The 14675-nt window shown below is 43.5% G+C and overlaps 1 protein-coding gene across 1 annotated transcript in view; it reads right to left on the bottom strand.

The window, feature by feature from the left end:
- PRKAR2A (protein kinase cAMP-dependent type II regulatory subunit alpha) overlaps positions 1–14675 on the bottom strand; it is a 141081-nt gene that overhangs the window by 31772 nt on the left and 94634 nt on the right. Inside the window, exon 4 of the mRNA XM_056861515.1 lies at positions 8278–8361. Within this exon, the coding sequence (XP_056717493.1) occupies positions 8278–8361 (84 nt within the window). The remainder of the gene's footprint in view (positions 1–8277; positions 8362–14675) is intronic.

Here is a 14675-nt window from a genome sequence, read left to right as displayed (position 1 = left end):
AAAAAACGCAGGCCAATGTTAACCCTTGATTTGCCTCAAAAGCAACTTTGCTAAACAGCACCTAAGCATGTGCTGAGTGAAATAAAAAACCTCAGTCGTTAATCAGGGAATGAGTTTATTTGGGTGCTGAGGGGAAAAATAAGGGGAAATGTGCCTGAAATGTGAGAATTACTATCAGACTACTGCATAACCTCACTCCCTGACATTTTGTGGTTGGCTCTACCTTCAACAACAGTCATTCTGTCATTGGCTCGGCCTCCTGTGGTAGCCATTTTGTGGTTGCCCCCACCAACCTGTGTCAGAATCCCAAAGGTGCCTGCAGGATGAAAAATATTAGGGATTCCTACACTACTACACTTTTTTTTTTAATGATGATTTTCAATTTGGTTTTGGTCATAGCTTTGTTTTACTGTTTTCTGGTGTGTGTTTTCTTCTTCTTTGAATGATCAGCATTCACATTCTATATTCGTTTTCATAAGCCGGAGGCCAGCAAGTAATTAAATGGGGAATAAATCATTGTGAAGTTCTTGCCTGATCCAAATGCTCCCCTGCCTACAGGGTATAAGCAGCTATCGGGGTTTGAGTGGGCCAACTTCCCAATAATCTCCTGTTTTGCTACCCCCCACCAACAGATGCTTAATGGCCCTCAGCATTGCATGCCTACATCAATAAGAGAGGCCAGAAGTGTGGAAGGAGGACAGATTGTGTGATGGCACAGATGACACTGTTGTTGTTATTCACAAGAATGGCAGCTTAAAGCTAGAAGGAAGAAAAAAAAATCTGAGGTAATTCCTCCAGAAAACAAACACGGAGCTACTAAAGGTGAAGTGCTCAGAAGAGAACAGAGTGGGAAAGGCACTCATCCCTCTTTTTTGGTGCATGTGCCAAGAGGTGAAATGCTCCCTTGCAGGAAGGACATCTGAGCAACAATTCCTTGCTTAGAGCATGCAAATTTATATATGAATGAGCAAAGCCAAAGAGGACAGGGCTTGTGGAAATCCATTCTGAACAGTTCAGGCTTTTGACACTATTCAAGGATCTGTCATTCATGGACATCAGAGATGCTACACACACTAATAAATTTGTTAACTCAAGCAAGACCTGAAAGGTGAGTTGTACAGGTTGAGTATCCCTTATCTGGACTGCTTGGGACAAGAAGTGGGATGTATTTCGGATCTTTCCGTATATTGGAATATTTTGGATTTTTTTGCATATACATAATGAAATATCTTGGGGATGGGGCCCAAATTCATTTATGTTTTGTATACACGTTTTACACATAGCCTGAACGTAATTTTAAACAATATTTTTAATAATTTTGTGTACATTGACCCATCAGAAAGCAAAGGTGTAACTATCTCACCAGAATACTTGTATCAGCTGTTAAACAAGAGCAACAACGAACAAACAAACAAACAACGGCAGACTTTCAGTCTCTACCTACGATGCAGTGTACACTGTTTTTTGTTTTTGTTTGTTTGTTTGTTTGTTTTGGTGAGAGGAAACATTGAAAGCAGGCAGCATGGATATGCCTGCATGCTGGCTCGAAGGGTCCAGTTTTCAGGTCAATCCGGATATGGGATGTCTGGATAAGGGATACTCTACCTGTATACAGTCATAGGTTGTCTAGGATCACCTACATTCAATGAACATTGCATGTGGGAAAGAATGTGACGTAAAGTAGGAAAGAACACAGCTTAAAGGAAAGAGAGCAGAGTTTGCAAATGGGAGGGAAAGGGAGAGGAGGCACACACACAGAGAGAGAATTAGGCTATACAGGTTGAGTATCCCTTATTCGAAAATCCGAAAACCAAAATGCTCCAAAATCCTAAAGTTTTTGAGCCAACATGACGCCACACCTCAAAACGCAGGAGTTATTCACAGTACAGTATGGAACAAATTGTATATAGCCAAAGGCCATTACAATCTGAATAAGGGATTATATACTCTACTTGTATATAGTTGTGGGCTGTCTAGGAATGTGGCAAAGAATGTGACATAAAGTAGGGAAGAACACAGAATTCTGAAGGTGCTCATCAGAATAAGGAGACAGGGCATCAATATGAGATGGCTGATGCCCTTCATTTCCCAGTTCATGGCCAGTGAGCCTTAAGTTTCCTTCATAAATTATCTGGCATCAGGGTGAATAGTGGGGTGGCAAGCTTGGAGAGAACACCAAGCTATTCAGCAAATCCAAAATGACTGCATAAAGCTCCAAAAAAGTCTCTTAAAGTTAGATGAGTGGTCAAGAACATGGTAAATAAGATTCAAAATAAGCATAAAGAAATGCATACCGGGACAAAGCTTTTAACTTCACATATACACTAATAAGGCCTGAAATACAGAGACTAATCAGGCAAGACCTTGGGATGATGATGGGTATCTCAGTGAAAGTCGACTCAATGTACAGAAAAAGGGCCAATTCCATGGAATGGAATATTAGCATACTAAAAAGCCAAAACCGGTACAAAGTAGAGCTATCAAATTGATAAAGAGATTAGAGACTAAGCATTTGAGGCTTTAGTGTATGGGGAAAAGAAGACAGAGAAAGAACATGACAGATGTTTATAAAATTATGCATGTTGTGGAGCAAGTGGACTGAGAGAACTCCTTGCTTTCCCATAATACTAGAACTTGGAGTTACCTAATGAAATTGATGACTAGTTGGATCAGGACTAGCAAATTCTTATGCACATGCATAATTAACTATGGGATTTGGTGCCAAAAGGTATGGTAAATGACCACTAACAATAGCTTTAAAGGGGGTATTAGACTTATCTTCAAATATCTGTCTATCAACAGCTACTACGATAGCTAAAGGGAACCTCTGCGGTCACAGGCAATGTGCCAGACAATATCAGTTGCTGGAGGGAAACATCACTGTAGGAAAATAGCCTTTTTCTTGCCCCTTTGTGGACTTCCCATGAGCATTTGGTTGGGTGAACCTGATGACCTTTTCCAACTGTGGCAAACAGGATGCTGGACTAAATGACCTGTGGTCTAATCCAACAGGGCTCGTGTTCTGTTCTACCGTTCCACAATGAAGAATCCAGGTGGCAATTTCCCCTCCATTAACCTTTGTCAGTTTGAATGAACATGAAGTTCGATCTACTCTTTTAATTGTCACTTAAGCTTTAGATAATGTATTGCCCAAACATAAAATATTCATGCGGTAATTAGCTCTTGTGCCGTGATGTTCTTCATCTCTTACCACTCTGTGCCGTGACGCATCCAAGAAGAATTCTTGTCATTCTAGGTTTGACTCTGGGAATTAATTGTTTCAACTAACTGGGACAAGCTGTCTTTGAATTCAATGCCCCAATTGTACTGAACTTTTCGGAAGCAGAATCTATGTTCAGGGTTATCCATAATTACACATGGCTGCTCTTTATTCATCAGATTCTAATAAGTGGAAGCTTGAAAATTCAGTCAGATCTCGCAGAAGTAAGTCTAAGGGAAGAAATCCGGATGATTTAAAATGGTAGACTCCTCTGCAGCATCCATCTATCTAGACAAGAAGGAGCCCACAGTGTAGTATTCTATGAAGGGATACACCAGTACCAATATCACCGCCCTAAAGATCTCTTCTACAGATGCGGACGTGCTCTCAAAGGGTGCACTCTGATCCCTTGAAGGGGCTGTTTCTGCACAGCTTTTAAGCTGTGAATAAACAACCACTTCCACCCCTAGACAATGAAGCCTTAGATGTTTTTTACTCATGAACTATCCCCTGGAAGGACAAAGAACAGAACTTCCAACCTGTGAGCTCCTGCTGTCCTGTCCAGGTAGAATCCAAAGGCCTCCTAATGTTTGGCTTTATGCCATATGCGGCTGGGATGTGACAAAATGATGCAAGTACCATCTCTTCCAAGTAGTGGAAAACTGAATTAACCTTGGGCATGAGGGCAGGGTCCAGATAGAGGACCAATTTGCCCCCATGGAAAATATACATGTCTGCGTTGGACAACAGTATTGCCATCGCTGAGACCCTGCACAATGAGGTGATAGCTACAAGAAAGGCTGTCTTAAGGTGGGCTTCAAAGGAGGATTGTGAGCAGCCACAGTTCAGACTGCATGTGGGAACTCTGTGGATTATTGGCGGATTAGCCAAAGCCTCTTTCTTAAAGATGCAGCAGATGTGAGAATACATAGCTCTCCACAGCCCAGGGTGCTCCCGCCACAATTTCTCTTGACTACTTCTGCTCAGTCATTAAGGAATCAACCAGAATATTTTCAACTTGAGGTAGAAGACCAGGCCCTTCGGCAACAGGTCCCTGTATCCTGGGCAGTCTCCAGTATAGATGTATGGACAGCACAAGCAGGTCCAGGAACCAGGTACATTGTGACCAATGTGGGACGACTAGGATTACCTTTATCTTTAGCTTCCTTCATCCTCCTCAGCACCCTCAAGATTACATCAATCAGCAAAAACATACACCAGCCCTTCTAGCCAAAAATCCAATATGGTTTCTGTTCCCTCAATCTTGGGGAGTGCTATTTTGCTCTCTGTGTGCTCTCTGTAGTAGCATAATAGGACTACTGTTGTATCACCTGTGCAAAGACTACCTTGTCCAGGGTCCACCCCAAGCTCTTGATGGCCATCCTACTCTAATATCCTTTTGGTCACATCCCCTAGAAGACTGGCCTGGAAGGACTGCAGGTTGTTCTGCCATATGTTCTGTCCTCTGATGGACAGAGGACAACTGCATGCCTTCACATGAACAGATAAAGCAGCCTATAGTGAGTCAGATCACTGGCCTACCAAGGTGGTCTCTTCCAACCATGTGAACTTGTGAAGGTCAACCCTGTCCATATTGCCTACTCTGACTGGCAGCAATACTCTGTGATCTCAGTCAGAGATCTTTCACATCACCTCCTACTTGACATTGCAGATGCTCTACCAGTGAGCCATGGCCCCTTCCAGCCACCAGATGAGATAAGCCTTGGTGGCTACCTTGTTCATGCTGATAAGAACATGCCAACCTCAACGTGATCCCTGAAAGCTTTCAGGGGCAGTTTCACATTCCAGCCAATTTACACTGTACTTCTGTTCTGAAGTCAATCACACTTTGTAAGTCATCAGCTATGACATGTGAGCTTTCCAGTCTGCCAGATTCACATCTGTTATCAGGACTCCAACAGCCTAAGGCTGCAACTCTATGTACACTTACTTAGGAGTAAGTTTCACTGAGCTCAGTGAGGCTTACTGACCGCAAAGGATCATGCTGTAACTTTTTTCATCATCTCTTGTTCCCAACTACCCGTAGGAGGAAGAACATGAATTGTCATAAATTTCCTAACAAATTTAAAAAATATTGCACTCAGTACAAGAGGTTAACACGGTCACACAGCCCGGATAACCTACAAGAACCAATTAATATAAACTGTTTTCAGACTGATGCTCCACATAGTCACCTTAAAGCTGCCATTTTTCTTCCCAAAGATTCTAGCAGACTGGTGAACAAGGCCACTAACATGGCAACACAGGAGATGTATGTGACTGAAGTTTTCGGGTCCTAATAGCACAACAACTATTAAAATGCCACCAAACAGTGTTCTGGTCTTGTCAAACGTCTTTTTGGCAGTTTGCTAAGACTACAGAGTTAACATTTCAAGATAGCTGGCAGTAGCTTGAAATTCCAATAGAAGTCAGTCGGCAGGACTAATTCTATTAACAAAAGTGTTGAAAGGGTTCCGTAGGCAAAATTTGTAATTGGCTGAATAATAAACAGGGTTCTATAGTTTATTTAGTCTAACAGATCAGATTAAGATCTCCTGTTAACAGCAGTGAGAGGCACAATCCTTAAAGTGTGGGTCTTCTACCATTTCACCCAACACCAGCTACAAGATTAACTTAATCACGCAAACAGTAATTCTGATACCAGACCTCCAATGGAAGGGCTCCAAGAAAGTAAGTGAACAAAGACCCTTGGGCCACTCTTTCCAAAAGTTTTGTACATATGAAGCTGCCTTTTACTGAATCAGACCCTTGGTCCATCAAAGTCAGTACTGTCTACTCTGACTGGCAGTGGCTCTCCAGAGTCTCAGGCAGGGGTCTTTCACATCACCTACCTGCCTAGTCCCTTTAACTGGAGATGCCGGGGATTGAACCTGAGACCTTCTGCATGCCAAGCAGATGCTCTATCACTGAGCCACAGCCCCTCCCAGTGTAACAGCCGAAAATCCACTATTTTAAATGCCGATAATACATAAAGCCACAATACACAAGGCCTTAAAGCAAAGCATAATTTCAGTAAAGTATCAGAAAGAGGCAATATAACAATGACAAGCTGTGAATACACTGGGCACGTTGGTTGGTGCGACACAACCTGTGGAGAAATCTACTCGAAAATATGAGACAAAGGCTGCTCACTTCTCTCTGTACACGCAGTTTGTCAACCCACAATGATACTTCCTTTTCTCATGTTTTCGTTATTCTATTATTAGTTTATTTGCCTTTGACATCCCAGCTAGCCTAGGTCTGAAGTACATCAGCAATAAATCTTAGGTATCAAGAAACAAACGAGGATATACAGTCTTGATTTTTTTTTAATCATTTAGATGCGAATGCAATTTTTCTAGCAGCACTGTAAAATGGTTCTCCAGTCTAACTGTACAAATAGGGGAACGGAATCTCACACACAGCTACTTCAAAGGAATCCATCTCAGAGGTGAGCTAAGCTATCCCCCAGGACTATCCAACTGTCTAGACATAGGAAGGGAGAAAGAATTGCCAAAAGTTCTTTAATAGTCATCAGTGTACGCCTCATTTCAAATGTTGAGTTTTACTGGTGTTGAAAAGACCATAAAAGACTGGCAAAAGTCAATAAATGGTTTCTTTTTACACCAAATAAAATTAATGCTTAGCTTTAAAATACTTTTGAGATCCAGAGGGATCTTGCATGAAAGGAGAATCACTCACTGAAAAAGAAAGGAGGGATTTTGCTCCCTTCTCTCTTCCCTACTCCAGCTGCCCCACCAGTGCAGCTATTAGGACACAAAAGTCCCACAATCCCAGGAATAAACTTTCCGAGGACTGGAAATGGCTCCTAGGAGAAGGAGATCCCATGATCTTCGAGCCCCTGGATTGTGGGGACCAAACTCGTCTGTAAATTTCCCCTCAGGAATCATTTTTCTACACTCCGATTTGGGAAAATCATAATTACTTACTTTGGATTAAGTAATTTTTTTTAGAAGAAAGAAGAATTCCAGTCAACCTGAACTATTCACATATTTTCAGACTACAAATTATACCTTTTAAAAAAACTAATTTTCCTGCAAGAACCAAAATTAGACAAGTATACCAGTTATTAATGGCAAAGTTTCAAAAGGCAAAAATGGGACAAAAATGTTGGGAATGGTATGTTGCAACATGCTCAAAAAATAGGAGTTAATGTGTCTCACTGTGTTAATGTGTGTGTGTGTGCATGTGTAAAGTGCCATCAAGTCACAGCTGACTTATGACAACCCAATAGGGTTTTCAAGGAAGGAGGTGGTTTGCCAGTACCTTCCTCTGCCTAGCAACCCTGGTATTCCTTGGTGGTCTCCCATCCAAATGCTAACCAGGGCTGACCCTGCTTAGCTTCTGATGAGATCAGGTTAGCCTGGGCTATCCAGGTCAGGGCTGTGTTAGCAGAGAACAGTTTAAAATAATTTCCCAGTGTATTCCACCAAAGCTAAAACAGATTTGCACTGAGGACTGATGGGAAATTTTAGAGATGGAGCCACTCTAAAGGAGATTTTCTTTCATATCTGATGCTGATCAATTTAACATATGAAACGGTCCTGTACAGAGTCAGACGACTGACCCATCTACCTTGAAAGTATCTACTGAAACAGGCAGCAGCTCTCAGGCTGAGAAAGCTGGTTTCCCAACACCTGCTTCCGTTGATCCCCAACACCCCAAAATCTGCCTGAGGCTACTGTCTTGCCTTATCGTAGAAGTTGCTATGGTTGCCTCTACTGTAGGAGAACATTTGGCTTGTGACTTCCCAACATTCTGTGAAACCTTCTAGCATTTTGAGATTGCCCCTTATCCATGCAGCAGACTTTTTTTTTTTACAGGCCTTACCCCCATGGCAGTCATTTTGTGGTAGCACCCACTACTGCCTCTCCGATGTCCAAAAGTACCCACAGGCTCAATAGGGTTGCAGACCTCTGAATTAGATCAGTAGACACATGTATATGCACATCACAGTTTTTCCAGTTATTAGGTTGCCATCAACTGAGATGATAAAAGATTGAATTAATACTATGTAAACACTACAAGCAAGCTACCTGGTCTAGGTTTTTGAAAAGGAGGATGTCTTTACATGCATCCTGCAATCTGCACCTCTGCTCATCTGTTTTGGGATGAACTATCTGCAAAACATGATAAAGCAAGAAATGCTGTGACAAAGAAAAAACAACAACGAAAGTTTAAGTGTACAATCTCACTGTAAATCTGGACATTGTTTTACTATACCCTAATACAAAGAAATTAGCATTGAGCAACCACAGTACATTCCATGCACCTACAAATCACTCTAAAAAATGAAGATCTTTGCTTGAAAAGAATAAATATTATAACAGTGGCATTTGAAAATTTCACAGGCAGTTAAAGCCCTAAATGGTTTGGGTATGAATTATCTGAAGGAACACCTTTGCCTATATGAACTTGCCCAGATGTTGAGATCACCCAGTGGTACACTCTCACGGGGTCTGCTGAGTACTCACAGAAGGACTTCTACAGCTACGGCCCACAAATTATGGAATTCTCTCTTCACTGAGATACGGTAATCCTCTTATTTGAAAGCCCTTTATTGAAATTTCAAACCACCTTTTCCAGAAGGCCTCCAATATATAATTGTGATTATGGCACCAAGTGGTTTGGATGTCTTTCAAACAGATTTAAATGGTTTTAATATAGGGATGATTATGACACCTGATTACACTGGAGTCTGCAACCTAAACAAGGTCCCTGCTGCCTTGGACTCCTCGTTGGATCAAATCTTGTTGCAAGGAACTTCCAATGGGCACTGAAAACCAGTTTGAATCTGTAAATTTGACCCTGACACTTAGAAATGGTTCTCTAAGTGGCTGGCTGACTTCGTAGAAGTCCAGTGGCATCCTGAATACTAACAACATTTATTCCTACATGAGCTTTCAGAGAGTTCTGAGCCCAGAGGCGTAAACGTGAAGGATATGAAAAGCGACCAAGAAACTTAGAAACTTTAAGTACCTGGATGTAATCTTAGAGCCCAGAAGCGTACAATTATAGGTAAGATTTAATTCCAACCCCCGCCCACTCCCACCAAAAACGTGAGGGGGGGGGTTCCAAGCCACCCACGCAGATAGGCTTTTCTCTTGGTACTGTTTAGTTTCTACAGGGTGTGGGAGGGATGGAAAAAAAGAAGTGTGAAAAGGAGTTGCCTGTTCCCTCTCCACGTCTATGATTCTACAGTGTCAAAGTACATCAACTTCACCAGAAGATCTTCTAACCCAGTGGTTCCCAAAGTAGGCAGTACCACCCCCTGGGAGGGTTACCTGGGGGGCAATAAGAGGCAAAGGGGCAGCAGGGGGGCGCTAGAGGTGGGCCCCTTCAACTGTTTGTTCACTAATTTACAATAGATCAAGCTATGGCACCATGCTGGCAAATTTGGTGGAAACTATCAGAATTTTTTTTCCAGACTTCGAAGAGCTGGTACCACTGGATCAAGTTCATCAGTTTTGCTGAATACATTTCAACTAAAAAGTTTTAAATTGATTTTGAATAGATTTGTAATTAATAGTTACTGTTTTGAAATTTTATTGTTATTATCTTCTTTAGTGTGTCATGCAAACCCTTACTTTGAATAATGCTTTTTATAGGATAGGGTAGGGGACGCTGGGGTTGAGTCTGTGGAACCAAGGGGGCGGTGGCCCGAAAGGTTTGGGAACCACTGTTCTAACCTAATCTCCAGGAAGGATCAAATCCTAAACCTACTACAACTTTAGGAATCTGCTCAGCCACACTGTTCAATGATTTTTACACCATACTAATATGAACAAAAAAAAATATTCCGTTTTAGGATGTTCTCAAAATCTGTATATTTGAAATAGATTCAGATTGTTTATTTACGGCCCTTAGCCAGATAAAACCAGAAACGTGTACTCATTTGAAAGATTTATATTCTGTTTTCTTTCATGTTGTTTCTATATCATTTATGCTGCTTTGAATTTCTTTTGAAATCTTTTTACAATAAATTACTTGCTGCTTTTAGATTTATTTATCTGCTTTAATAATAGCTTTTCTAAGCCACCTTGAATGCACTGTTGTAGAAAGGACAATGTAAATTTCCTAAGTGAATAGCACTTACTCGCATCAGAAAATAGCAAGCCATTTTTGGGGAGTAAATTTCTGCTTTGGAAAGACAAGTTACTCTCTGTAGCATCACATCAGACTGGTGATTACAATATTCCCCATACCATGTGATAGGACACATCTAAATAAGAATTTTAGCTTTGTTTTGATTTGACTTGCACAGCTAATCAGGCAAATTCATAGTCTGATGTTTTAGATTTCATTGTACGTATTTGTTGTTTTATCCCCTCACTCAGCTTAAAACGGAGCCTTGGCTTACCTGTGAGGGCTCCTTCTTCTCTGAGGGAAGAGGACATCTTATGAGCGGGTGTTTCCGTTCCTATGCTCAGGGATAGGCAGGTTCTTCAATCTTTTTAACTTCCTGTCCTGTACCGGAAACGCCCTCCCAGTTCGAGGACTTCCAAAGTAGAATAAGAGGACAGAAAAAACATAGTAAACACAACAAACATAGAACAAACAGTGTAATCAACCAGTGCTGAACTAAGGTTGATCAACGATTGTACAACAAGAATCAACAAGTACAACATGAAAATGTTATAAACTCGGGTAAGAACATCAGGTAAGGAGTAAATGGATTCAGTGGCGAGGAGTTCCAATTATTCATCTTGGTGCTTGACTGGCGCTTTAACTTCGCCCTGGGCGGGCAAGATGTCCTCTTCCCTCAGAGAAGAAGGAGCCCTCACAGGTAAGCCAAGGCTCCGTTCTCTCTCTGAGGCTCAGAGGACATCTTATGAGCGGGATGTTCAAGAGCTGTAACTTCCGGGTGGGTCAAGCATCATTCGCCACTTGCTGAAGCACTCTCCTTCCAAATGAGGCATCTGCGGAAGCGTAGGCGTCAATTTTGTAATGCCTAACGAAGGTAGATGAGGTTGACCACGTCGCTGCCTTGCATATCTCCTCCACTGAAGCTTGGGTGTCAAAGGCCGCAGAGGTAGAGGCACTCCGTACTGAATGAGCCGTTATTCCTTGAGGACAGGGAATGCCAGCGTGTTGATAGCAGAGTTGTATGCACTGCTTGATACACCTGCTGATCGAAGGGTCTGACATTTTGAGACCCTTATTAGGAGGAGATATGGATATGAAAAGTGCCTCCGACCTCCTGAAGGATTTAGTGCATTTTAGATAAATTCTTAATGCTCTTTTGACGTCCAAGGAATGCCAATTTTTCTCTTTGGGATGACGCGGGTTAGGGCAGAAGGATGGTAACACCAGTTCCTGCTGTTTGTGAAAGCTGGTATTCACCTTTGGTATGAATGTTGGGTCTGGACGAAGAACGACTTTGTCAGCATGAAAGACACAAAGACTGTCTCTTGACGATAGGGCCCTCAACTCCGAAACCCTTCTGGCAGAAGTCACCGCCACCAAGAAGAGTACCTTCATGCGTAGGTAGGACAAGGGCACGTCCCTTAACGGCTCAAAAGGTGAATGTGTCAAGGCTTTCAGAACCACATTCAGGCGCCATGTAGGAAATCTGTGTAATACCGGGGGTGACAAATAAGAAACTCCCTTAAGAAAGGTGACAATGTGTGGATGTCGAGTCGTAACGTATCCGTCGAGGTGTGTAATTACTGTGGCTATAGCCGCCACTTGTCTTCGTAGAGTGGATGCCTTCAAGTGTTGATTCAGGCCATCCTGTAGAAAATGAAGTAAATTCGCCGTTGAAATATTTAGTGGGTCCAGATGTTTTCTGTCACACCACCGGACGAAGGCTTTCCACGTGAAGTTGTAGATGCGTTTTGTGGACAATTTTCGGGCTTCCAACATAGTCGATACCACCTCCGTGGAATATCCCAGACTTAACATCCGTTGCCTTTCAAGTCCCAGGCGGTCAGTCTTAACCACGCTGGGTCTGGATGTAAAATGGGGCCTTGATGTAGAAGGTCCTCTGTCACTGGCAATTCCCATGGTTGTTGGACGGATAGTTCTTTTAGCGTCGGAAACCAAGGGCGCCTGGGCCAATGGGGTGCAATCAGCACGACGTGAGCCCTTTCCCTCCGAATCTTCCTGAGGACTTTTGGCAATATCGGAAGCGGTGGAAAGGCGTAGAGTTTTTCCTTCGGCCAAGGAGACTCCAGGGCGTCTATCCCTTTTGCCTCGGGATCCAAGAACCGGAGAAAAATCTTTTTAGTTGTCTGTTTTTTGAAGAGGCAAAGAGGTCCACTGTCGGATTCCCGAACCTCATGTGGACGGTCAGAAAAATGTCCCTGTTCAGGGCCCACTCCCCTTCGTCCACTTGCTGCCTGCTCAGCCAGTCGGCTTGTTGGTTCAGAACACCCTGTATGTGTTCGGCTTTTAGGGAGGCGAGGTGCTTTTCCGCCCAATTGAGGATAGTCAAGAATTCCGCATGGAGGGAGGAGGAACGAGACCCTCCTTGCCTGTTTATGTGGGCTTTGGTGGAAACGTTGTCTGTTCTCACCAGAATATGCAGTCCTTCGACTATCGGTTGGAATTCGAGAAGGGCTTTGTGGACAGCCCTCAGCTCCAGTCTGTTGATATGCATGCGGGTTTCCGGCCGTGTCCACCGACCTTGGGCAAAATGATTCTGAATAGTGGCCCCCCAACCCTGTAGACTCGCATCTATGAATAACTGAATTGATGAGGCCGTAATGTAGGGAAGGCCCCTTGACAGGTTGGTCTTCTTGGTCCACCACAGGAGACTGTCCTTGACCTGCGATGTAAGTAGCAGACGTGGGTTCTTTTTCTGGATTATTTGAATTTGGAAGGGTTTGAGGAACCACTGAAGGTCCCTCATGTGTAGCCGTGTCCAAGGAACCAAGTCTATACAAGCCACCATAAGGCCTTGAAGCCTGACCAAGGTTGAGAGGCCAGCTGATTTCGCACTTCTGGTAGTCTTGGCTAGCATCTGTAAGGTAGTCATTTTGTCCTTTGGGAGAAACAGCTTGTTCTGCACCGTGTTTATGATTGCTCCCAGATGGTGAATCTTCTGTGAAGGTGTGGTCAGGCTCTTGGACATGTTGACGATAAAGCCGTGTTGGGTCAGGATTGAAATAACCTTCTCTGTGTGTTGTCTCGAGGTCAACTCCGACGGAGCACTCACCAAGATGTCGTCGAGATAGGGAAAAATGTGGATCCCCTGCTCCCTCAGGATTGCCACAAGGTTGACGAGGACCTTGGAGAACACTCTCGGAGCTGATGTAAGTCCGAAAGGTAGTGCCCGGAATTGAAGGTGTAGATGGCCATGAGTGAATCGAAGGTACCTGCGATGTGACGGATGTATCATGATATGCAGGTACGCTTCCTTCAAATCTAGTGACGTCAAGTACGCTTGTGGGCGAAGGGCTTCCACTATGGAGCGGAGAGTTTCCATTCTGAAATGCCTTTTGTAGACAAAACGATTGAGGAACTTTAAATCTAGAATGGCACTCCAGTCGCCGTTCCTTTTTGGCACTGTAAAAAAGAAGGAGTAAACCCCGGTGTGCTGCTCTAATTTTGGAACATGTTGTATGGCGTGAATGTCCAACAAGTGTTGAATGGCCCTTTGCGTACGCAGCACCTTCTCCTGATTGTGCGACACTGGAGAATTCAGAAATCGGTTTGGTGGAAGAGTTTGAAATTCTATCTTGTAGCCTTGGGAAATCAGTTGACGTGACCAATTGTCTGTTGTTGAGGAGGTCCATACCTTGGCGAAGAATTGAAGACGCCCCCCCACCGGAGCCAGGCTGTAGTCACTGTTTTCCTTGCCTATCTCCAAATCTTGCAGGTTTGTCCACTCCCTGTCCACCAAACTGGTTGCCCTTGCCAAACCTGGATCCTTTTCTGAAGGATCCCCGTCCAGAGCTCCAGGAGGTTCTTCTTCCATCGGATCTGGGGCGTGCCATGAAGTGGGAAGTTCTAAAGGGACGAAAGGAGTGCGGGAAGGACGGTTTTCCATCCTTCCTGATGTACTTGGGCAAGGCTTTCTTTTTGTCCTTGGTTTCAACAAGGATATCGTCGAGCTTTGGCCCAAACAAACGACCACCTTCGTAGGGATAGCCCAGGAGTATAGCTTTTGAGCCAGAGTCAGCTGACCATGATCTAATCCACGCAGCCCTCCTGACAGCGGAGGAAGCCGCCAAGGACCTAGCTGTGAAAGACAAGGAATCCAGCGTAGCATCTGCCATGAAATTGGAGGCTTTTAACAAACGCTTCAGGCCGTCTAAAATCCTTTTATTACCTGGTGGTAGCAATTCAATGATTTTTCTAATCCACATAATGCTGGCCCTTGCCACTAAGGCGGACGTGGCCGATGCCTGTATGGATAGGGCGGCCGCTTCGTGAGCTTTCTTGGCAGCGAAATCAATCTTCCTATCAAGGGGATCTTTTATACTGCCTG

The sequence above is a fragment of the Euleptes europaea genome, chromosome 1 (assembly GCF_029931775.1).
Source record: "Euleptes europaea isolate rEulEur1 chromosome 1, rEulEur1.hap1, whole genome shotgun sequence".
NCBI lineage: Eukaryota > Metazoa > Chordata > Lepidosauria > Squamata > Sphaerodactylidae > Euleptes > Euleptes europaea.
Note: the sequence above shows the minus strand (reverse complement) of the source record. Positions and strands in the feature narration are given on the sequence as shown.